Source organism: Erpetoichthys calabaricus, chromosome 3 (genome assembly GCF_900747795.2).
Source record: "Erpetoichthys calabaricus chromosome 3, fErpCal1.3, whole genome shotgun sequence".
NCBI classification, from domain to species: domain Eukaryota; kingdom Metazoa; phylum Chordata; class Cladistia; order Polypteriformes; family Polypteridae; genus Erpetoichthys; species Erpetoichthys calabaricus.
In genome coordinates, this window is record NC_041396.2 from 248,438,410 (window position 1) to 248,464,516 (window position 26,107).

Here is a 26,107-nt window from a genome sequence, read left to right on the forward strand (position 1 = left end):
TTTTAGAGATAAATTATAAAGGGACATATCACATAAATTCAGATGAAAGTTATTACACACACAGAATAAAAGTCAAAAAAAGGGAAAACGGTTCTTCTCTGATACATTACAATCTTAGCTCTCTCATGTTAAACTTCAGTTACTTTCTATACTTAAAAGTCATGTTATTCCTCTATGACAAACTTATGATGGATTCACTGGTTACCCTCCATGCCTTATCAACTGTAAGGCAGATCATAAACTAAAACTAATCCATAGACAAAGGAACAAAAAAATAATAAGAATATTCCATTTACAGTTTAATTTAGCTTGTGGAGGTTATAATACAACCTCCCATTGACTAAGCACTAATATATAGACAGACATTTTGACATAACTAAGAGAATATTTCTATCAATTTAATTTAGCCTAACTAACTAACAAATGGCCCTTATATATCTGCCATATCAATTTTACTGCATGTTATTTCATATTCATTAATTATATTTTGTAGCTGTATATATATAGTATATAGTATATATATATATATATATATATATATATATATATATATATATATATATATATATATATATATATATATATATATATTATAGCTGCAGTTTTAAATGTATTATTATTATAACCAGTAATACTTATGTTTAAATATTAATGTTCCTGAATAGTGCCCCTCATAGCATTGTTTAAACTGCGTCAATACTTTCAAGCTTGTTTAATGACAGCACCATATGCATAACATTCTAAGTACGAAATAGAATTTATTCATTATTATCTGTAGCAGTATAGTAATGTCCATTGCAGTTATGTTCTCTATATTATTATCATAAAGTATTTAATTCATTCATGTTCTTAGTTTTTATTTACATTTATTATAGATATGTTTAAATTAAGATCCCATTTCTCATCTCTCTGTTTTGTTAAAGCAAACCACTGTGGACCACCAAGGGGTGCACCGCCACCCAAACCCAGCACAGACAGATGTGGGACACAAGTTCAAGGCACAAACATTTTTATTTTTATTTTTTCTCGTGGGAAACACCTTCCCCCATTTCCCACAAGCATAACACAGTCACCAAGCACAGCACAAAATAAATCTCTTCCTTTTTCTCTTTCTCTTCCTCTTTCCTTCCCTCCTCCGGGCAAGCTTCGTCTTCTTCCCCCAGACTCTGGCTCCCAGAGTAGTGGCTACTGGCTCCTTTTATAAAGCACCCGGAAGTGCTCCAGGTAGTCATTGGTCCAGTTACGGCAGCACTTCCAGGTGTGGTGAAGGAGCTGCAAATAAGGGCTCAGCAGCAGCTGCAGCACCCTCTGGTGCCACCCACAGATCCCAACAGGGCAGTATCAAACTCCAGCTCCCATGGTGCCCTCCGGGAGTTTGAGGCAAAGCTGTAACCAAAGGGGGGCTGCCACCTAGCACTCTGGGAGATGTAATGCTCTGGATACGCTCCCTCCCCCAGTCCTTCCAGCATGGAGGCATCCAGGTACGTCACACCACACATATACACAAACACACAAACGTCATATATATACTCATAATTTATTTATTTTTAAGTCCCTCAATTTACCAATCCACATATTTATTTATTTTAAGTCCCTCAATTTACCAATCCATCCATCCATCCATTTTCCAACCCGCTGAATCCGAACACAGGGTCACGGGGCCTGCTGGAGCCAATCCCAGCCAACACAGGGCACAAGGCAGGAACCAATCCTGGGCAGGGTGCCAACCCACCGCAGAATTTACCAATCCATATGTTTCTAATATTATTTATTTGTTGTACTTCCTTTTTCTATATAACGTTTGTAGAGTCTGTTAAATAAGATATTTACATTCAAAGTGGTTCTATTTTGTTATTAAAAAATCTTTGAAAAGAAGGAAAATAAAAGCCTATGTTGGTTAACAATCTTTGACTTTGCCTCTGCAGAAGGTGTCTCTCTTCACAGTTAAACTGATTGAACACAAAAAGAGAGAAAGTGTTCTGACACAATAATGAATTAAATCAGTCTATCAGTGAGAATTACTGGCCTTCATAAAGTATCATATATTGGTTGACCTGATGTCTAAAATGCCTTGTGCTGCCAAAATAAACAGACTGCGCCTTAAACAGATAAACCCTGCAATAACACTTTATAAACATACAGAAGATAACTCTGTAAAGCTGTCTGGAGCAAAGAGAACCTCACTGAGTCTTCTATGGGCTTATCTACATTTTTCTACAATTCCTTTGCTATTTAAAAACTGTTTTTATTTTTTAATTTTCATTGAATAGCCATTTTTAAAGCTATAATGAACATTAAACTAAAATGATTTTTTCAGAAAAAAAAAACGTACTGAGGTAAGTCACCAAAATAAAAACTAAAATAAAAATTGTCAAAAGTTCATAAGATAAACTAAAACTAAAGTAAACGGTAGTTGAAAATAGAATAGAAATAAATAAATAATGAAAAATGTATTTAAAAAAACCTTTCTTGTGAGCCACATCCTTAACATATAGGGTCTATCAACCCTAATGGATCTCAGTTCCTCACACTGTCATGGTGACATACATTGCCATTGTCGTGTGGTGTTTTTGTCTCATTACACAGACCTAATGAGCACCCACTACTGTCACATGCCACCTTTGTTTGTTTGCTATTTCAGACCCTACTGGGGTCTCAAATTATGGATAAATCTTGTGTTAAGATGGGATTGGTGACTCAGTGGCACATTAATCAGCATTTGGTGTCAACATTTTGGGATGTTGCCTGAAGAAAGGCATTTTTTGCAGTTACTGGCACTTATCATTAATGTTTTTGAGTATATATATATATTTTTTCCCCCCGTTTTGTTATTTTGTTCATGATAGCCTTGACACACTCATCTTGATAATTAATAATGATGCCATTGAGTGTTAATTCCACCACTGCACAACCATTGTGTTTTGTATTGGTAGAGTAATATATTACTCCACTGTCCCCTTTGGTATTATTAATATGTAGCCTTTTTCAGAATGCCTCAAATCTCACAGACTTACCACTGTTTATAAGGTATTGTACCATATAACTTCTCCCCACCTTCCCTTCTACATTTATAACCTCAGGCAATTAGGTGTAGTAAAAGACAGGCAGGAGTACAATTACTATTTAAATAATGTATTATTGATAATATTCATAAATAATAACAATATGCAAAGTACATTTGAATATTGCCAAACATACAACCTGATAAATGTTGATGTGTAGTTTCAGGTGGCACACAGACTTGTTAGTTACTTAAAATGTCTCTAGTTAAGGCATCATTTTTGGTCAGCTTTCTTCAGAACAGTCCACATGCCTGTCTCAATATGGCTGCCGAGCTGTGTTATTTATTGTGTTGTCCTTCTCAGTTCATGGTGTGAGATGGTCTTTCATCAGTTTGGTAAGAGAGAGAGAGGGTGAGGTAAAGCAAGCAAATTTATAGGTTTTCTGTCCAATCCCTAGAACCAATAGGGCATACTTCAGACTAATGGGGGACAAAATACCTTCACACCTGCCCTCCAAACCATATGTTGAGTTGAAGGCAGTCTGGCTTTCTTGTGGGGTTGACTGAGAGACTCCAGCAGAGAAACATTTGCCAAACTTGTTTGAGGCACCTCCCCCAACCCTGTGGTAAAATTCACTATCCTGACTTGGTCCTAGGGGGTAAACATGAATGCTTCTCACCAATGATATAACACTAATATTACACTGGTTTGCCTAAGTTACAAATAAAGACAAACAAAATATTTAACAACTTGTATGCAAAATTTTACACCATAACGCATTGTAAATAGCTTTACAGGATGCATTGTGTCCAAATTTTGCATTTTAAATTTTAAAAATAAAAATCTGTGAGTAAAAATGCGCTTGTTTTTGATTTATTTTATCTAAGCTTTCTTTTTGTGAGTAGTGTTTCTCAGATTGATGACTGGTATTGCTAATGTTCACCCCAGTATCTTCTACGTGTAGACAATTGGTATTGCTTAGTGGACATGTTCTTTGCTTAAAAATTATTGTAATTATGAACTTTCTTCATTTCATCCCAGTTCCTGACCAGATACTTTATTCTTGACTTCAGTGTGTGTGTCACTGGGTGTTGTCTGCTCTAAATTGAGTCTGTACTATTTCACTGTTTGTTTCAAAGGACCATTGCACTGTCATTACAGTTTCCCTACGGTTGTCAGGATTTTCTGGAACTCCTGTTTGTTTAATATTCAAATTTGGCTTTGACTAGCTAATGTCGTCTACCTCTATTCAGTTGCAAACATTTCTTATACAATTGACTTGCTGCGAATGAGTGAGCAAGGATAGAGAACTAAGACCATCAAAATAATATGGGGTTAGTGTGGACAAATACATTATTCCGAAGAGGAAGGAGCATATTTTTGTTTTTTAATTTCTGCCCCTGGGTCTCTATCACAAGCTTAGACACATCCTTTCAGACATGGAGAAACAAGAGATCATTTGCAAGTCTGCTAGTAAATGAGCCTTTCCATTGGTGTTGGTGTGGAAGAAAAGTAGAGAGGTCTGCAATTACAGATGTGTCAATTACAGATGGCTGAACACTTGAACCGTTAAAGATGCACACCCTCTGCCACATCAAGCAAACTGTTTAGCTGCTCTGGGAGAAAATAACATCTTCAATGACATGAACCTTACCTTAGGGTTTTATAATATTGAAATGGCCAATGAATACAAGAAATACACTGCCTTCACGTGGGACTTTTTGAGTTTAACCATTTACCACAAGGGTTGTGTAATTGTCTGCCAGCTTTATGTGTTTAATGATGAACATATTTGGCGACCAGAACCACCTCAGTGTAGTGTGCTGTTTGGATTATTTGCTAGTGTCTGTGCCCAGTGAAATTGAGGCCTTGAGGAGACTTGAGATTGTCTTGAATAGACTGAAAGGTCATGGACTGACACTTGCCCTGAAAAAGTGCGATCTACTTAGGTGGAGTGTAAAAGTTTTAGATAATTTAAAACTGTCCAAAAATGCTGCAATCAAGTTCCAGCCTCACTGGGTCACATGTTTTGGGCCTGTACCAAATTAACATCATTTTGGACCAAAATTTTTAAGTGCCTCTCAGACAGCCTTTGTGTCACAATCCCTCCTAATCCACTAACAGCTGTGTTCGGTGTTCTTCCAGATGGGTTTAAAGTGGAGAAGGACAAACAAACGGTGATTGCATTCACTACACTTTTGGCACGCAGACTTATTTTGCTAAACTGGAAGAATCCTAATTCTCCTCTTTTAAGTCAGTGGGTAACCGATGTTTTATATTATTTGAAATTGGAAAAAATCTAATTCTCAGTTAGAGGATCTGTACAGAACTTTTTCAATACCTGGCAGGATCTAATCAATAATATTTTAGAATAAGCTCTTAAAGTACCGAGGAAGCAATTCTCTCCGCATTTTTTGTTCTCTTCTCCATTCATCTTTATTGCACTATTAAACTAATCAATTTAGGTATGTTTACAAGCTTTAAGGTTTACCCCATTGGCCATGCTCTCTTTCTCAGGGGTGGGGGTCGATCTGTTTTCAATCCTATTTTTTGTAAAAACTGATCTATTTGTATGGAATGATTAAAATGAATAAAATTTTTAAAAAAAAGTTTTAGATCATGTTGTTGATGAGAGTGGAGTGGCAACTGACCCTGAGAAGATCAACGCCATTGCTGCAGTTTTTGACTTTGATCTCATGATGGAGGATGGTGTCACCCTGTCACAAAGGAAAATCAAATCATTCCTTGGAATAGGCAGGTACTATCAGCACTTCATACCCAATTATTGCCAAGCCTTTGTTTATCTTGACTGCTATGCCAAAAGGGAAGAGAGCCAACGGGAATGGTTTTGCTGCTTTTAAAAAACTGAGCCCTGGTGATTGGATGACTTTTGTAATTCATTTAAAAAGTTGAAGAGTGTTCTTCTGAACTTTGTTATGCTTGTTTACCCTACTTCATTCGCCTGTTTGTTCTGTGTACAGATGCTTCACTTGATGGCGTAGGAGTTGTGTTTTCACAAGTCCTTGAAGCAAGGCCCATCGCCTTTGCAAGTAAAGCCCTCACTCATGCTCAGGGTAATTTTCCAGTGCGTCACCTAGAGTTTTTGGCTTTGAAATAGCCAGTCTGTGACAAACTGAGTAAAACTTTCATAGTATGGACAGACAACAACCCTTTGACCTACTGTACATTGTCACACTTGTGCATATGGGAGACAGCTAAAGAGCCTGAATAATGATAGTTCCACACCAGTCCAGGGGGTGGCGAGGTGCACTGACTTTCTTTTTCGATCCTCTGCAGGCCATTCACGTGAAATCTCATCCGGTTTCCGGTGCCCCCCATGATGTCACTTCTGGTTCTGGCCTTTAAAGTCATTTTGACAAACCGAAATCAGTTCTGTTCTGGACTCTGACCTGTGAACAACACAACCAGTTTTACCCATTTGCAACCTGACTTTGTCTCCCAACCATTCAAAGGTTGAGAAGAATTAATCTACATGTTAGATATTGCAAGAATACTACTTTCAGAAAGGGATGTAACAATGTTGAGAAATACCCATTCTAGTTGAGAAACTAGTAGAGGAGTAATAATAATAATAATAGTAATAATACATTTTATTTATATAGCACCTTTCCCATGCTCAAGGCACTTCACAGAGTTTAAGAAATAATGGCAGGGTATAGAGCATATAGCATTGCACTAAACCAAATAAATAAATAAAGAAGTGTAAGATAGTAAATTCAGAGAAAGCCTAACAGACAACATAATTGATGGTCTAGCACACACATACAGGTTACATTAGCATCTTGACAGAGAAGTAAACTGAGAGAAGGGTAATAAAGTCAAGTAGAGCTAAAAGCCTTCCTGAACAGATGAGTTTTGAGTTGTTTTTTAAAAGAATTCATGGAGTCAGCTGATCTAATTAATTTCGGTAGGTCATTCCAGAGTCTGGGCGCTATAGAGCTGAAGGCCCTGTCATCCGTGGAGTGGAGATTAGTGTGGGGCACAACAAGATTGCCAGAATCAGAGGACTTTAGTGGGTGGGCAGGCACATAGTGATGGAGAAGGTAAATGTAATAATGTCATGATGATGATTTATTTCCCTTCTTGGAAAAAAGCATCTTGCATTTATTGTAATAGAGAAGATAAGAAACTTCAGTAAACGAATGGTTACTTAGTGTATCGTTTATATAATTTTGATTTTAACTTTTTGCATCACAAGGAAATGAAGCAGGGTGAGGGTGAGCTTCTTTTTAGGGTTAGCACAATTGACAAGTACTGTAAAAGCAAATTTCTAGGAGTTAATATGTAAATGCAGACAGCATAGTAGTTAAGTTTGTGAGCCACCATGCTCACTTGTAGGTCCCTGGGGGTTCCAGAATTTCACAAACAGACCTCACATTCCTCTCTTTTTTGGACTTGACCTAAAACATACAGAGAAAGAGACTTGCTTCTAGGATGGGCATACAGAACGTCAATTGCAGAGTGCAAGGTGACATATGTATCAGTGTCAGGGTCAACAGTTGGAGGAAGTGGAAATGGTAACTACACCCAAAAAATAGGAAGAGGGAGCTACTTCTGCATATGAAGGAGGTGGTGAGAGAACAAGAAGAGGGGTCATCTGCAGCATAGTATTTAGTGTAGTTGTTTTCTTAACCACCTGCAAACACAAATCTTTAAAACGAAAAACCATCAACAACAAAATACTGTAACGAGCACCAAGATGGAAAGACCAAGACGCACATTGAATGGGAGTTAAGCCGAATAATGGGTGCGTTTATTCCAGAACAAATGATGTACAGTAGTTTTCTGGCAGAATCAAACTGTACTGTAAAAACCATGTAAGCCACCTCGTAAAAATAACAATCACTTTACTAGACAGGCTATTCCATTCTTGCAGCATTCCTGATTGTCGTCCAGAGTCTCATGTGGTGCCCCTTCCCTGTCTCATCGTTATCATCTGTGAGGCTGTATTTATAATGCCCTGGAAGTCTCCACCTGCCTTCTCTGACTTGAAAGGTATAACAAGAAAGTTACAGGAGTTCCTGGAACGCAGAGCTCATCACACCTGTGAATACCTTGCCATCGATCACCTGACCAGGCCCCACCCATCTCTATGGTGACAATGCTGGCTACTACACTGCCCCGTTCTTTAGCTTCTTGTCCTCAAGGGCCATATAAAGTTTTTGTGACACGCAGGTAGGCATGCCTGATGTGTAAATCTCCTAAGGGTTGCATGAGGTTGTGAAGAATTAATCTGCATGTTAGAGGCACTGCTCTTGCTCATGGTTTGTGGTGTTAGGTCAATGGTGGGAAGTGACACTGGGAAAGTCCAGGATGTTTCCTCAGATTCTTGTGCATGTTGGACTATGCCTCTTTTTTATGGTGCCAAACGACCCTGGTGTAGAAATACCATCTGTCCTGGAAAAGGTAACTGCTTCCAGAAGACCACTTCCCCAATCCTCTCTTGGCCTTGGCAAGGGCCCACCCACAGACTATCCAACCTAGGTGAACATCCCTTCTTACTTTTTGGACCATAGACCCACACGGGATCTCCAGCTGAAAATGAATTCACTCGAGCACATAGGTCATAGTGTGTCTTTTTCGTTAGCCCTACTTTGTTCTTTGTTTCTTTGTTTGTTTCGCCTTATACAATTTCTTGTATTAGGAATTTGGTAGTTTTCGCATACCCCTTGGGGTCAGAGTGCAGGGTCAGCCATTGTACAGCACCCTGGAGCAATTACAGGTTAAGGGCCTTGCTCAAGGGCCCAGCAGAGCAGGATCTCTTTTGGCAGTGACGGGGATTTGAACCGGCAACCTTCGGGATACCAGCGCAGATCCTTAGCCTCAGAGCCACCACTACTTCTTGCAATTGCTCGTGAGCAAATTCAAACACTGTGTCCAGTCTATCCTGTATCTTTCTGACATACTCCAGCCCTGGAGGATCTACAGTATAGTACTGTTCAGGTGCAATGCAAATACCAAGGCTCTGGGGGTCCTCAGCTTCCACACCAAATTTAGCAAGGCAGGAGTTCAATTGGTGAACTCCTGAACAGCTGAGAGACATGCCATTAGGATCAGTGGCAAATAATGGTCCCATTCATGCTGATCCTTGCTTGTGATTAAGCTATCTGTGCTGTTGGATAAAATGTTCAGTAGGTCCACTGTTCTGTGAATGCAGAAGTGCGGTGCAAGTCTCCAGAATGCCCATTCAAGTGCACAATGCCTGGAATACCCGGCTTTCGAAATTACGTCCTTGATCCAAATGAGCTCTACATGCACTCCAAACTGACTGATGATGCCCACCATTTCTGCCTCTTCGTCTGGCATTGCGTATGCCTTTGGCCACTTTGTAAAATTGTCCACAGCTATCAAAACAAACAGGTTGCCCTGGGCATATTGTGGAAGAGAACCCAATACATCCACACCCAGGTGCTCCATGGTTCCCCCAACATGAAATTGCAGGAATGGCGCTACGGACTGACCAGTAGGGCCCTTCTTGGCAGTACAGATGGCACAGTGTCAACAAAAGTCTTCCACGTCTCGGTGACACCTGTCTCTAATAAAAAAAATGTGATGGAGGCACTTTGAATTCTTTGTGGCACCAAAATGCCCTTCATCCAGAGCTCCGTCCATACTCTTCAACACTTCTTCCTGTAGCCCCTTTGGTACCACAATTTGCCATCATCCTTCTCCTCTTGCTGGATCACACCACTGTCTCTTAATATGCTATCATGGATAGCCAAACTGTTCCATTGGGACCAAAGTCTCTTCACCATTTGATTGTCCGGTGCCAACTCCTCCTGTGTTTGTCGGGTAGATTGCTGCCCCCAGCCCCTTATTTTGCACAAGTCCAAATCATTTTCTTGCTGTTCACTCAAACTGTCTTACTTTCAGGAACAGCAAGCACACATCAGCTGGGCCTTTTCTCCTCTTCAGTTCTCTCTAGCTCTCGTTGTTCCAGTCCCGCACAGTACTGACAGTCTCGTCCTGCACATGGACTCTGAAACAAGGTGTCTGCGTTATGATTGCTGCCGTCCTGTCTGTGTTCAACTTTAAAACTGAAAGCCTGGACCCACTCCAGCTAATGAGCAACCTGTTCTTCTGGCTCTCAGAAGTTCAATAACCACTCAAGTACAGCCTCCACCACTGCCAATAACTTCCTCCATGTTACACAGTAGTTGTGCTCTGGCTGGCTCAGAGTTTGGCTGTAATAGGCTACCAATTATTCTCATTGTGGGTGTCACTGGCATATCATTATTCCAATTCCCACACTACTGGTATAAATTGTAATGAGCACCAAGATGGAAAGACCAAGGCACACACCAATGGGAGTTAAGCCCAATAATGGGCATGTTTACTCCGCAGCAAACAATGTACAGTAGTTTTCTAGCAGAATTAAATTGTGCTGTAAAAGCCGTGTAAGCCGCCCAATTAAATTAAGTCATTACATTAGACTTGTTATTCCACCCTCGGAGTGTCCCCAATTATCATCCAGTGTCTTGTGTGGTGTTCCTTTTCTCATCTCTCCATTATTATCTACAAGGCTGTATTTATAACATCCTGGAAGTCTCTACCTGTCTTCTTGAGCCTTGATGATGTTGCTGAGGGCATTTTTGATTTTCTGCAGTAAATAGAACATAAAAACAAAAGAAATTTGACAAATGATAGGAGACTATTCAGCCAGCCAAGCTCATCGTTTAGCTAAATGCTAAGCTGTCCCAATATGTAATTCAGATACCAGCAGACATGTCTTGCTTATACATATTGAAGGGGTTCAGTAAGAATTTTCCCAAATAAAATAAATCACAGGAACTTTATTTCTTTATCCGTCCTAAGAAAGGATCTGTCACACACACAGACTTGAGCTGTAAGATTCATGTGTGCGTGGCACTTTCAGACATGCCTTTAGTGCTGTTATGGCATGACACATCGCGTTTTTATGATCTTTCAAGATTTCAACATGTCTGTGCCTAGTTCATCTGTAGGTCCTTCCTGTAAAAGACTTTTAAAGTATGGGAGTACTTTAAGCAAAGCCAAATAATACTGTGTTCTGTACACTCTGTAAACATGAAATGGCGTATCATAGCAGCACAACAACTATTTAGGAGCATTTAAGACAGAAGAATTCTGGAGTTTTCTAAGTCCTAATTACTTCTGTTAGTTCTGATTGGTAAATCACTGCATTCTACAGTCAATTATTTTCCTTTGCGCTGGACTTCATAAAGGACCCATCGCCCCCTGCAACAATGCAGTAGTAGACTAGCACTGAGAAACCAGGCTTTTTTTTTTTCGGAGGAAGCTTATAATTATTAAAAAAAAAAATACAGTATAATCTACAAGTAATGTATGGTGTGATGGAAATAGCGTATAATAAGCAGGATAACATACTTATTGTGAGGTTTATGATAGTTAATTTACTCTCACCTTATATTAGATTTTTTTGCCCAAGTTTTTATTATAATCTGAAGTGTTACTGGAATTGGTAAGTTGTATTCAAGTGTTACTTAAACTGATCTTTGCACTAATGTTGGATTGCTAAACAAAATATATGTTTGTGTGTAACCAAAATCTTATTCAAGCAAACTTCACTGTTACTTGATTTTGTACTGCTAAGCAGATCTGCACTACCTTTGTTATCAAACATTTATTCATGAACTGAAATTATTTTGTTTTGGAATGATTTTGAGTTAGCATTCCTTTTTGTACTTTATTACATAATACAGTGTTGAGTGGCTTGAATCATGGAGCCCACTGTGGCTGCCGTGTTTTCTTTGCTCTCCCGACACAAATGTAATTTTGTATATTTATTAGTGTACTGTGTATTTTAAACATGCAGTTTATTTAAGCAATGGTAAAATACAGCAGGGAAGAACTTTTGGATGTCGGTAAAGTTGGTCTGTGACTTTCTGTTGCATCTAAACCCAGCCAATTCCAACCGGCAGGACATAGCAGTACCAGCCTTGTGTGAGCAGCGTAGCCAGTAGATAGTGCATCCAGGATGGAGACGGAGACAAAGCAAGAGAGGCGGGCTGCATGCTAGGTTAAAGGCTAGAGCCACACGACCACCACTTCCAAGCCTGTTGTTAGCTAATGAGCACTCACTTGAAAATAAGATGGACTTACTGAGAATTAGAACTATAACTCAGTGTAAGAGAAGGGAATGCTGTGCTCTTATTTTCATGTGAACCTGGCTTTTGGTCAGCGGGCCAGATTCAGCTCTCCTGCTTCATACATCCTCCATTCACTACGAAGATTGCACATCGACCTCAGGTAAGGTCAGAGGAGGTGGTGTATGTGTGTATGTAACCTACAACAGATTGTGCGAGGATTTGCAGGTTGTTGGAAAGCACTGTTCCACGGATATCAAACTGTTAATGGTAAAGTGTAGACCTTTCTACTTACCAAATGAATTCAGCGCTGTATTTCTGCTGGCTGTTCACATTCTACCACAGGTGGATCATGTGACTGTGCTGGGGATACTGCATGATGTCATCAATATGCAGCAAACTGCACATCCAGATGAGATGTTTATTGTGGTCGGCGATTTTAATCACTGTAACCTCAGAAATGGCCTTTTTTCTGATTATTTTCTGATTTCTGCCTAATTATTACTTTTATGTTAACTTCTATCTAATTTATTGTTTGGTGTAAGGGAGATTGGCAAAGTAAGTTTGAACCACTGTGTTTTTTTTTACTGTACATGTGACAATAAACTTCTTGAATCTTAAATATTCTAATGATAAAAGTTTTTCATGTTTTCTTTTTTCTATTTCATAGATTTTTAATGGGTTATTACAAAATTATTAGTTTGATCGACAAGTTTGTATATGCTATTCTATTAAAAGGACTCCAAAACACAAAATGGCTTGTTGCAAGTGCTGTTTACTTCTTTCATCTATATCCTAAAATATCCATACATCCCATAATATGCAGTTAATCCCATCAGCCTTACATTCAAAGTATCAGGTGTCTCTAACAATTCCCATAAGCAAAGTGTTTGACTAGCAGCCGTAGCTCAGTGAGGAACTGTTCAAATGATTCACCAGGTGTGTGCACCTTTTCATTAAATTTCTAGTGTGCAAATATCAGGTTTGCTTTTGGTACTACTGTAGTACTAGGGTGTTGTACCGTGTTAGCCATTATGAATGTAGAGAAAAGCCAAGCAAAATGACACCTTTTATTGGCTAACTAAAAAGATTACAATATGCAAGCTTTCGAGGCAACTCAGGCCCCTTCTTCAGGCAAGACATCTTGCCTGAAGAAGGGGCCTGAGTTGCCTCGAAAGCTTGCATATTGTAATCTTTTTAGTTAGCCAATAAAAGGTGTCATTTTGCTTGGCTTTTTGGTACTACATAAGATTCAAAATGGTTATAATATGTTTGTAATTTCCTACTATCATCTTTGGATAACATCCACGTGGCGTAGATGTCCCATCCTTTGTCACTAATCCCAAGAGTGTGTAGCTGCTGACCTCTGCTGCTCCACTGCTTTGTAGAGGTTGTCTCCTTAAATTATTTGTCAATGATAACACCTGGTTACACTATGGTTAAGTTTCACGTTGGGGAAGGGGTATCTGACTCAAGTCAACTAATCCAGGTGACAAACATCTGCAATTGAATTGGCTGCTCAGCGGAGGTTCTGAATCACGGAGCGGCAGAGGTCTTACCAATCCACAACTGCAAGTAACTACACTTTTCCTTTTCTCCTTTGTCTTGAGGTGGGCCTGTGAACATTAGCTGTACGTGCTGTTTGAACTTTTACCACAAGTTTGGCAAAATGACTAAATCCCAGTCAATTTGAGGTAAAGGAACTCTGGTGACATCCATAACTGTTTAAGTATATATTTTTTTACTCTGACACCTTGATACATGTTCTGCCCTTTTACTCTATTTAAAGGACTCAGAACTACATGATGGCCTGTCACATGTGCCATATACTTCCATCATCTATATTCCATAATTCACATACCATCCCATAATATGCAGTTAATCCCATCAGCCTTACATTTAAAGTGACAGATGTCTCTGCAGATGTTACAAGTTATTTATTGGATTAGTCGACTAATCAAAAAAATAATCATTAGTCTAATCGATAAGATGAGAAGACAAGCAAAATGACACCTTTTATTGGTTAACTAAAAAGATTACATTATGCAAGCTTTCAAGGCAACGCAGGCCCCTTCTTCAGGCAAGAAAAGGCCTGAGCTGCGTCAAAAGCTTGCATATTGTAATCTTTTTAGTTAATCAATAAAAGGTGTCATTTTGCTTGTCTTTTCATTGCATTCATAACGGCAAACACAGTACAACACCCTACTATTACTAATCAATAAAAAAATAGTCATTTGGTGCAGCCCTACATGTCTTTTTATAATAATTATTTGACCTTTAGCAATTCACATCTTGTTCAATATATATTCATCAATAAATGCAGATTCTAGGAATGATCAAGTGAACAAACAAACCAATCAAGATAATTTATCGGGACAACCTTTCTATCTCTGAGTAAAGCTCAAGTCTACACCAGACTTTACTTGTCAATTATGCTAACCCCAAAAAGAAGCTTATCTAACATTTTTCAGTTCCTTGTGATGCAAAAAGTAAATTTAAAAAAATACATAAAGATACCCCAAGTAAGCTATTCATTTACTGAACTTTCTTATCTTATCTATTCAAGAAAATGCAAGATAATTTTCCAGGAAGATGAATAAATCATCATCGTTATTCAGTCATGATGACTTCTTCTTTTGGGGTGTTGTGTCACAATGACTACATACTATAGATGATATGATTCACAACATAAGAGAAGCATGTCAAATGAAGTTGATGCCAATAAAGAACTCTGTGCCAAAGTTATCTTGGGTGTAGCAATTAGACTACGAGGATGTGTAAATAATGAAGGCTGGAAAGCTTAGCATTTATGACATTGTCCCTAAGTGCACTGTGCCATTGTGTTATTCTTTTGAGTTAATAAAGCTATTGTATTCATCATTACCTGCATGTTATTTTTTTTTCTGTACAGACTACTGTAAACCCACAGTTGCCCACCCATGTATAAAACAATGGTTCTTTGTTTTTCAAGGCTATCAATAGGTATGGAAAGACATTTTCAACCTGCTGAACAAGAGCCCCTTGTCCGGGTCAGCACAGTGTTCCTATTGTACTCAGACTGCTTTATTACTTTAATGTTCTTTGTTTTTTTCTTGCAATCGTGTCGCTGCTTTTTATGTCAGAGGACTGTAAAAGTCACAGTTCAATTTAATGTTAGATTAGATTAGATTAGGTAAACATAATTAATTTCAAAGGGAAATTCAGGTGCATACAGCATCAGAAAATTAAAATCAAGGATACAAACTCACAGGGCAAATAATGCAGCCAATAGATCAATCAATATGAAAAATACATACATACATACATACATACATACATACATACATACATGCATACATACATACATACATACATACATACATACATACATACATACATACATACATACATACATGTAAAATTGTGCAGATTTTTCAAAATGATACTTCAAAATGAAATTAAGAAGTGCCCCAGAGGAAGCATTGAATTGCGTGATAGATGTGGGTGGTGGCTACAAATGCTCCAAGAGAGTGCCTCCTGGAAGGTATGAAGGGTATTTTTCATGATGGCATCCAATTTTGCCACCATTCTCTTTTCTACAACAAATTATATTGTGTACAGCATTAGCCCTGTGATGAAGCAGGCTTTCCTGATAAGTTCATTCAAGCATTGTGCTTCTTTTGAGTTCAATTTGCTTCCCCAGAAGATCACAGCATTTAACACCACACTGGCTACTATGGACTTAATAGAACATTTCCAGCAGCTTGCTGTTATACATCAAGAGACCTGAGTCTCCTTAGCATATACAGTCTGCTCTGGCCCTTCTTGTACAGAGCCACTGAGTTGTCAGACCAGTCCAGTTTATTCATTATATGGGCCCCTTAGGTACTTGTAGCTCTGCACCACTTCCACATCCTCTCCTTGGATGGTGATAGGTCTCAGTGACTCCTTAGCATGCCTGAAGCCCACCACCAGGTCTTTTGTCTTCCTGATGTTAATCTGCAAGTTGTTCTCTCCACACCACAAGATGAAGTCCTCTACAATCTTCCTGTACTCTGACTCGTCTTCATTATTAATGCAGCATATGATGAAGGAGTCATTTGAAAATTTCTGTAGATTTGAAGTGCTGGTATTGAGCTGGAAGTCTGTTGTGTAGAGGATTAATAGGAAGGGAGATCAAACAGCTCCCTGAGGTGCTCCAGTATTACACACCTATACTGTATTTCTGACACACACAGTCCTTCAGCCTCACAAACTGATGTCTGTTGGTCAGGTAGTCTGTGATCCAGGAGATTGTGGGGGCATCAAAATTTAAAGCCTTGAAATTTTGCCCCATTTGATGAGCCAGAATGGTGTTAAATGCACTGGAAAAAATCAAAGGACATTATCCTTACTGTGGTGCTGGCTTTGTCCAAGTGGGAGTAGGCTCTGTGGCGCATATAAATGAGAGCATCTTTTACACCTATATGTATCTGAAACGCAAACTGCAGAGGATCCAGATAGTTTGAACCAAGGGGTCATAGCTGTTTTAGGACCAGCTTCTCAAAGGTCAAAATGTGCAGCAAAGAATAATTTTACCTTAAAGAGCAGAGCCTTACACAAGGTTCACCATCATTATTTTTTGCTAGATGTGACATTTATATGAAAATTTCACAAAGGTAAGCTGGAAGGACAGAACAGATTTAACTTCTATTAGATGACTTCAGAGGCTTCCTTTAAGGTGCAGCACTCTAGGGCAGGGATGGGCAGATTCGGTCCTGGAGGGCTGCAGTAGTTGCAGGTTTTTGTTCCAACCCAGTTGCTTAATTAAAAACCAATTCTTGTCAATTATTTAATTGCATGGCTTGCTAGTGCTTTAACTCTGCCATGTCAGGTCATTCTCATATCCTAGATTTATTTTCCTTTCTAAGGATATCATCCAAATGATTTGAAGTCTAAAACAGATGAGTAATTCTCAGTGCTTCACTTTTTTCTCTTCACTTTCCTTCCAAGTATTTAATTAAACCAAATAGTGCATGATAAATACACACAGGTGTAAATGGAAACAAGCTAAATGGAGAAATGCTGGTCTGTTTTGTCATTTGCATGGTATTGCTAATTAGGAGCAATTAAAAACCAAGAATACAGCTGTTTAAGACTAAAATAAACAATAAGGGTTCAAAATCTTAATGAGCGAGACAACTAAAGTGAAGCTGAAGTGTTACTTGAGCAATAAGGGCTTCTTATTAAGCAATTGGGTTGGAGCAAAAACCTGCAGCCACTGCGGCCCTCCAGGACTGAATCTGCCCACCCCTGTTCTAGGGGTCTCTGACAAAGTGACCAGTGCTTTCCAGAAGTGGAAAAGCTTGGTCTTCTTCTGAATTGGAGGTTGTAGTGGGATTAAGCCATGGAGTCACAGAATCAGAGTCCCTGCTGAGGAGGTGCCTTTAGTGTTTTCTTAAAAGGGTGATCAGATGTCCTGCGATAGTCCCGTTTTCATGTGTCCTATTTAATACATAGAATAAATACAAAAATGTCCCATTTATAACAGACTGGTCATTTCAATAAATGCACAAGAAACTCCATATCTATAAAGACATGGGCTCACGGACTCATATCTAATTGTGTGCTTGATCTACTCAAAACTGTCAAATTATATGGGGGAACCCAGGTGGTACCCCAACTCTTTAATTGTGTTCTTTGTGTCATTTTACAACATGCACAAAAGTGTAAGCATCCCAACCCCGCTTTTCAATTAAATACAAGTCTAAATCATTTGTTTACCTTTACTTGATTGCTTCTTTAATAAGTTGTGTATCATTCTGCAACTATGAAAACCTGGCCAGCCTATTTCTTATTCCATTTACAAACAATTCACAGTGGAGCACAATGAGCAACACAGCCAGTCTAGAGAAAATATGGCAACTTTGAAACCCATTAATAAGTAGTCTTATAACATCATAATAAAGGTCCAAAACAGCCACTGCCACTGCACATTTAAACTAAAGAAAAAGCATTTAAGAGTTAAAGCTGGTTGCAGGGAGCTTTGACACCCTAAATATTCAACCTGCTACTGGGGTCATGGAGACCTGGACATTGGTACAGTTGTCTTCAGGGTGAGAAAGAAGTGTTTTACAATCTTTAAAATGAATGCCTTCTCAGAAATCTCCACACCCACCTTCAACCGCAATCCCACCCTCTCTCTAGCCCCGTTGTAAAGACTTTCAGCATCCCAGGCTCAGCAGATGATAGAGCCACTTGAGCAGCTCAGCAACACAGAAACACTGTGCCAAGAAGAGCAACAGTAAGGAGACAACAGGGAATCAGACCCATAGCATAATCAGAACAGGTCAGTAATTCATTTCAGTGCTCAGAGAATTTGCACAAGTTTGCACTTTAATAACATGAAGTTTTTTTTACAGTTAAACTCTACAGTAACTTTCAGCATTTTACAAACTGTAACTGTCATTTTCAATGCACCATGGATCCCCAGTACAAATACCTTAGCTCCAGAATTTTTTACGATAAATTATGAGTGACAGGCAGAAGGTGTGCAGAATGAGGTTTGGCTATTTTACAATAATAAACTGTAATTCTTTTTTGCAGTATTCACCAATTTTATAGTGTATTGTTAACAACATTTTTGCCAGTCACTTACGGTAAACTCTACTGTGGTATAGTGGTTATGTTGTGGAGCTCAAACCCTGAGGTTGAGGGCTCAGATCCTGCTACTGACACTGTGTGACCATGAACAAGTCACTTCTCCTGCGTGTGCACCAAAAGAAAGAAATGTAACCAGTTGTATCTCTTAAGTGTTATAAGTTGCTTTGGATAATGGCATCAGCCAAACAGGTAAATGTACTACTAATGTTTTAGTAAGTATTTTGGGTTGAGTGGTGGCTCTGAGGCTAGGGATTTGCAATGGCAATTGGAAGGTTGTTGGTTCAAATCCTGTAAATGCCAAATGTGACTCTACTTCGTTGGGCCCTTAACCTGCAATTGCTCCATCCTGGGTATGACGTTAATCTGCATCCAGCCCTGCATGTAGGCCCTCCATCTTGCAGGGAAAAACCTGGGGGTTGGTGGCAGAATTGGCACTTCAGCCACCATAAAAAACCTCACACTGGTTCCAATCCATCTGAACTAGTGTGATGCTGAGGTGTCGTCCGTTGCATGGTGGCACTTAAGTCCTTATCTGGGATCCTGAGTTGATTTGTCGTGTGGTTGGTACGGCCATACACTGTATCAGTGCATGCTCCTAAACACTCTCTCTCTAAGTATTTTATAGCATAACATTGTCAATTTAGGGTGTTTACAAACATTTATTAGCAACTCAAGTTGCCAGGTAACTATCGTAAATTAAGAAGATTCAAAAAACCTGTTGTAAACTGGACTACAAGTACAATACAATGTTACTGTAAAAAATAGAGAGAAACAACTATGAGTTGTATTTTACTTACAAAAAGAAACTGTACTTTTGATTCCATTAGTACAATGTACTTGTTTTTCTACTGTAATTAAAAACAATTTTACAGATGTAATTTATGTTTTTGTCAGTTATTTACTGCAAATTCTACAGTACATGTTTACAGTGTACAGATATGCTGTAATGCAATATAAGAAGTTATATTTACATATACAGTACATCTACACATCATTTATATAAAAGACTACACCAACTCGCTTAAACGCACATGTTCTACCTAATAAGTGAGGTCAGGCCACCACAATGCCAAATTGGATCAAATAGGTTTGATACGAGATGAAAGGAAAGAATTTTGATTATTTATAAAACATGCAAAAACATTTTTATTTTTAGACTCATTTAATTGAAAATGCAGAATGAATTCTATTGCAAGTGAATTCAAAAATAATGTGCTCATCAAATCAAGCCATCCATTGTATTTTTTATTTACAGATGGCGACCTACAAGCTGTTTGTGGCCACAGGCACAAATCAGTATGCTGGAACCAATGACAATGTGTACGCAACAGTGATTGGGAAGCAAGGGGAGAGTGGGAAAAAGAAATTGGACAATTTTGGAAAAGACCATTGCCGCGGATGTGTAAGTTTGTAACGGACAAAATATTACATTTAAAATATTTGGACCATAGGTAATTCTGACCTTAAGTAAGCTTATGTTAACCATTTCATTATTTTATCATTTTTTCTGCAGGACACTTCAGGGCTTTTGGTTTTTTTTTTACTTCTATTTAAATGCTAGTTGTTAAGTTCTGTGACCTTTTGATATGTGTCCTTCTAGGTCGGTAAGTATAATGTCCGTAGCAAAGTTCCACTTGGTGACATCTGGTTTGTGGAGCTAGAGAAGTGCTCCAGTATTGGTGATGACTGGTTTTGCCGCTATGTGGAGGTGAAGTGTCCTGATGGAACTTGTAAGATATTCCCCTGCTACCGTTGGTTTGTAGGCAACATGACGATCAGGCTGCGAGAAAGTTCAGGTAAGGAGAGCCACTCTTTTCTCACTCTAACATACTTCATCTTACAATTCATCTACCTGCTTAACCTGTTTATTCAAGTACAGTGTCTTTTGTGGGTCCAGTGCAGCAGCTTGCTTCAACTTACATAGAGACTTTGTCACAAGACCATGCTCCACTCTGTCCCATTAACTGTACCATTCATGCGTAGCTCTTATGCTTTTCTACAACATACTCGATATAATTCACAAAGCACCTACTGAGAAAGCCTTGCTGCATGAAACAACTGAACCCTTCCTTGAACCACTTTTGTTGAGATGTGGCACACTTATTCTTTAAATAAATATGTCAATATCTTGAACAAATTGCACTGTGCAAAGTTTTCAAATTTCAAAATTTCCCATTGAAAAACATTGCAGAATTTGTGAAGTCATCCATATTAAAATGGATAAATGTTCTGTATGACTATGAATTAGTTTACTATTTCAATTTTACCTTGAGAGCAGTAGCTGGACCTTGTACATTTTGTATATTTTCCTCATTTACTCATCTGACATTTGCTAAAATGCCCAATGTAAGTGAGTCAAACACTAGGAAGAGTGCATGCCAAGCAGTTCACACAGCAGTACACTTCTCCTGCTGCTTTAAGTAAATTAATTAATGGAGTACAAAGAGTGAGAAGAGTGTCAGGAGTGATTTGTGACAGATGGGTACCACCAAGAGTGAGAAAAAAAGTCTACAAGACAGTAGTGAGAACAGCTATGTTATTTGGGTTGGAGATGGTGGCACAAATGAAAAGACAGGAGCCAGACCTGGAGGTCACAGAGTTAAAGATGTTTAGATTTGCATTGGGTGTGATGTGGATGGACAGGATTAGAAATAAGTACATTAGAGGGTCAACTCAGGTTGGACGGTTGGGAGGCAAAGTCAAAGAGGCGAGATTGCGTTGGTTTGGACATGTGCAGAGGAGAGATGCTGAGTATATTGGGAGAAAGATGTTAACGATAGAGCTGCCAGGAAAGAGGAAAAGAGGAAGGCCTAAGAGAAGGTTTATGGTTGTGGTGAGAGAGGACATGCAGGTGATGGATGTAACAGAACAAGATGCAGAGGACAGAAAGATATGGAAACAGATGATCCGCTGTGACAACCCCTAACAGGAGTAGCTGAAAGAAGAAGAATTAATGGAGTACAAAAACAGTTACTCCACCGAAAATAACTGGAGGAGGAAAGAAATTATGTCAGCATATATAAAACTGAATTAATTGAACTAATATTATTTGACATTCATTATTGTAAGTAACCAACTTTATCAACTGGCAGCTAAACGGTGTTTGAACTAATGGATTACACGATAAAGGTGCATCTGCCCTAAATAATGTAAACAGAGGACACATTTAGAAATGGACAGTGGTGTCACGAGCGTTTAAGTAGTTTAAATTCCTGATCTCTGGTGCTCAGATCCTGATGGTTCAGTCCTAGACATATACTAACTATCACAGCAAGGCTCTGATTTTCTTGCCCATTTTATACAAAATAACCCCTGATCAATGGTAAACACTTGGTGTAAGATAAACATATTTCTTGTGCAAAAACTCCAAGAAGGAAAAGACCACATTTTACAAACAAATATGACTTGCACAAAGTCCTGCTCTTCATTTTTTTTTCCGTGTGTAACATCGAGCGACAATCACAGACACTGGTAAGAAATCCCTGATTACTTCAAATCCCACAGATGCCCCTAGAAATGGGACTGTAGTTGATCTGCAGTTGGAATACTACACTGGTTGCTAATAGCAAGAATAGGGCAGGATTACAGTTTCCTCAATGATCATTACTGAGTAGTAAAACACACAACAGACTGAGCACGTGTTTTGGTTTATCCAAACCCATGAGAACCCATGAGAGCTGCTTTTGCTTCTGTGTATCATCAGACTGAAAATAAAATCTCTAAGGTTATTGTCACCTTTCATATTCCCTTTATAAAATAAATCAGCTCCTTTCAAGTTCTTACTTATTTATGTCATTTTAATGAATTTCTGTGTTTTAACTAATATTACTAGCTAGATGGGGAACTTAGTGCATCTGTCTTTCTCCTTTCATGATATTATTTGATACTAATTTTTTGCTAGTATTAATCATTTTGTACTATTAGTTATTTTTCAGTTGTTAATTATTGGAGGCTACTGTAGTGGGTGTATTTTCAAAAATGTTATGTTTAAGAAAATTGAACAACAATTTGTCACAGACCCTCCACCAATAACAAACATAAATCTATGCAATTTTCACATCACTTGAACTGGAATCTCTGTTCATGAAAGCTATTGAAGCAACATTGTAACTCCATTGTAAAGTGCTATTAAAAAACACAAATTTTATGTAGTCTAATAACCCTTGTAATTGCATCCTATTATCACTATTATTTTTTAATATTCCTAATTGTTACAAAACTATTAAACAAAAATATAATAACTGACTCTTGGAAGAAGTAAATAAAAAATGTGAAATGCTCCAACATTCATATAAGTTAACTTAGTTGCCGAACGCACCTGAATATTACGTCATGTGTACATTGTCTAACTTGTTTTCTTTTCTCACAGCTCGTAAAGTACAGGATGACACAATGCATGACTTCCACTTCTATAGGCAAAAAGAACTGCAGGAACGGCAGCAGACATACAGGTAGCTTATCCCTCTGCCTAGGATAGGTGGGTTATTCTATCCACAGTTCATGCATGCAATAGTTCATTTGAGGCTATTTACTCTCCTCTCATTCCACAAGGTGGAAGGTTTGGAAATCCGGAATTCCCAAGTGTATTGATGCCGTATTTGTCCAGGATATTCCTCCAGAGCATCGTTTCTTCAATGGAAAGAGTAGTGACTTCCAAATATCAGTCGCTGAAGCGTGAGTCTTTTGTCTGAGGTGGCAAAATGTTGTATACATCTTAAAGTAAGCAAACTTCCCTACACTCATATTCTGAATGCGTGACTCTTGGGGTGGTGAGGATGAGGAGTTCATGGTGAGTGTCTCCAAAGAGGAACCAGTGATATAAGACTAGCTCTTTTAAAATTGGTGTGTCAGAAGAAGTAATTATATTTTATTTAAATACTTTGTGTGGGTTAGGAAAATGTGTTTATAGAGTCACTCAATGCATGCCATGGCCACTTGGAATGTAAGTGTGATTGTACTCAAACATCGTAGGCGACTCAAGCTCTATCTTGACCAACAAATGTGTGGGTTCTGCTTGAGCTAGGATTGAAAGTATGCATCTATCTATCTATCTATCTATCTATCTATCTATCTATCTATCTATCTATCTATCTATCTATCTATCTATCTATCTATCTATCTATCTATCTATCTATCTATCTATCTATCTATCTATCTATCTATCTATCTATCTATCTATCTATCTATCTATCTATCTATCTATCTATCTATCTATCTATCTATCTATCTATCTATCCCTGTAACATATTGTCACCTTTTGCTAATACACTGCTGTTGTGTTTCAGTGAGTGCTCCTACCCCTGAATGAAGTTCAAATGTAGTTTTTTTTGCACATTTTGGTAATATTTTCTATTATCAGTATTGCTTATTTAATTTCTTTATGCCCAAGCAACTGCCCCCAGTACTATATAGGTGGGGAAAATCCATAGACCCTGGCAGTTCATTGAATATACTTGTGGTGTGAAGAGCTCTAATGTCTACTGGATATTGACCTCTGTGCTGTTTTTTTTTAACAATTCTTTGCATGTCTGTTTGAGACATGTTTGCCTTGGATTGCCTTTGCCTTTTCAAGCATTTCTTATCGTGTCTCTTTGTGCTCTTCACAACTTCACTATTTAGCAGAGCCTTTTATGAAAATAAACCTTTTCTTGATAAAGATTCTTTGTTGCCCTTTTGTGTGACTAGCCAGGGTTTCTGATATTTCCCCCTCTAGTTTATATTTCTAGTATTTTTTGAGACCCCCCACCTACTTCTTAACATAAAGAGCAACTGGTTGACTCTGGCGTTATGTCTACAGCTTTGTTGCGCTTGGTATCAAGGGTATATTCAATAGTCTGAAGTCCTGGAATGACTTTGAAGATTTCCGATGTGTTTTATCCAAGCCATCCCCTGGAGTAGGTAGGAAACCCAAACTGCTTTGCTAAAATTGGTCTCTGGTTCTTCTCACAGTCCCTTTAAGTTAAAGCATTTGTTCTCCTTTTCAGCATATGTTATGAAGCACTGGAAGGAGGACTGGTTTTTTGGCTACCAGTTCTTGAATGGCTGCAATCCTCGGATGATCAAAAGTTGTCGTGTCCTTCCTGTAAATTTTCCAGTAACTGAGGATATGGTTCAGGGCACCCTAGGCTCAAACACAACTCTGTGCAAAGAGTTGAATGTGAGACATCTTTTAGATATGCTCCATTGCCACCTTAACCCAATGGCCAAGACAATGATTGTCGTACTCACCTGTTTCATCTCTCTGTGCAGGCCGGGACCATTTACCTGGTAGACTACAGTATTCTGGAGGGCATCCCTGCCAATAAGATCAGAGGCAAGCATCAATATATTACAGCCCCTCTGTGCCTGCTGTATGAACACCCTGAGAGAGGACTGATACCACTGGCAATACAGGTGACTAAAAAACAAAGTAGCACTCCCAACCTGACAAAAGAGTACATGTCAGAGAGAATTATGACATTCTTTTATTTAAAAAGTTGAATAGAAAATTAATTATGATCAATGATTATAGTATTAAGGAGTTCTTACCTGAACAAAAGCACATTGTGATGGAGTTTGTTTTGAAAAATTTAACAATGAAAACGGATAAAAAGACAAAACAGGAAAGTAAATAGTGAAATGGGATACATAGGAAAAAGGGCACTGCCATGTTGTAAACAACTGGTTGAAAATAATTCTTCTTTACTCTCTCTCTCTCTTCATGTTAAATGGTAAAAGTAAATTTAAAAATTCTTCCCTGTAAAATAAGAAGACTGGCATGCCATTCATCAAACTGGGAAATTGAGGATCACCTCTGCTAAATAAGAGAAGACAGCTAGCAAAGAGATTCTAAGTAGAGTATACAGCTAAATGGAAGCACATGATATTGCTGTCTGATTTATCTCCTACATTGGCTAGCAGTCAGTCCTTACTTCTGGGCTCAGTTTCTTATCTGTGTTTCTAGAACTTAAAAATGCAAAAATCCAGATGAATATCATTTTATTTTGGTAAGCCCATTATTTCTAAGTGACCCCAATGCTGTGTGAAATTAACTGATAAATAAAATTAGTACAAAGATGGAAATGAGAGAGGTGACACCTGCAACACACTCATCAGCTTTCTGGCCCAGTCTTCATAGGGAAACTTCCTTTCTCAATTCCACGTAATTTCAAACTATGCAGTAAATTAGGAAGCCACTGAAGATATACAGTAATACTGCTCAGACCTCCATTTAATTACAGTTGGTTAAAAAATCGTAAATAGCACACTGTCCAGAAGAAAAAATACTTTAAAACTTAATCTGATAGACTTTGGGTTTCAAGGGGCATCATGACCATCTTGAATATTCTTATCTTCTTTGCTTTTGTGGTATTGTTTCATAACAGTGGATTTTTCTTA

General features: G+C 38.4%; 1 protein-coding gene across 2 annotated transcripts in view; it reads left to right on the forward strand.

The window, feature by feature from the left end:
* The window catches only part of LOC114648753 (polyunsaturated fatty acid 5-lipoxygenase-like), an 81,453-nt gene that overhangs the window by 50,771 nt on the left and 4,575 nt on the right, over window positions 1-26,107 (forward strand). The window contains exons 1-8 of one of the 2 annotated variants that reach the window (XM_051924145.1): window positions 18,303-18,416; window positions 19,986-20,132; window positions 20,331-20,526; window positions 23,100-23,181; window positions 23,282-23,404; window positions 24,528-24,628; window positions 24,715-24,887; window positions 24,980-25,123. In XM_051924145.1, the coding sequence (XP_051780105.1) occupies window positions 19,986-20,132; window positions 20,331-20,526; window positions 23,100-23,181; window positions 23,282-23,404; window positions 24,528-24,628; window positions 24,715-24,887; window positions 24,980-25,123 (966 nt within the window). In that variant the 5' untranslated portion in view covers window positions 18,303-18,416. Of the gene's footprint in view, window positions 1-18,302; window positions 18,417-19,985; window positions 20,133-20,330; window positions 20,527-23,099; window positions 23,182-23,281; window positions 23,405-24,527; window positions 24,629-24,714; window positions 24,888-24,979; window positions 25,124-26,107 lie in introns of those variants that run through there. The other variant, XM_051924146.1, reaches the window with a different exon arrangement.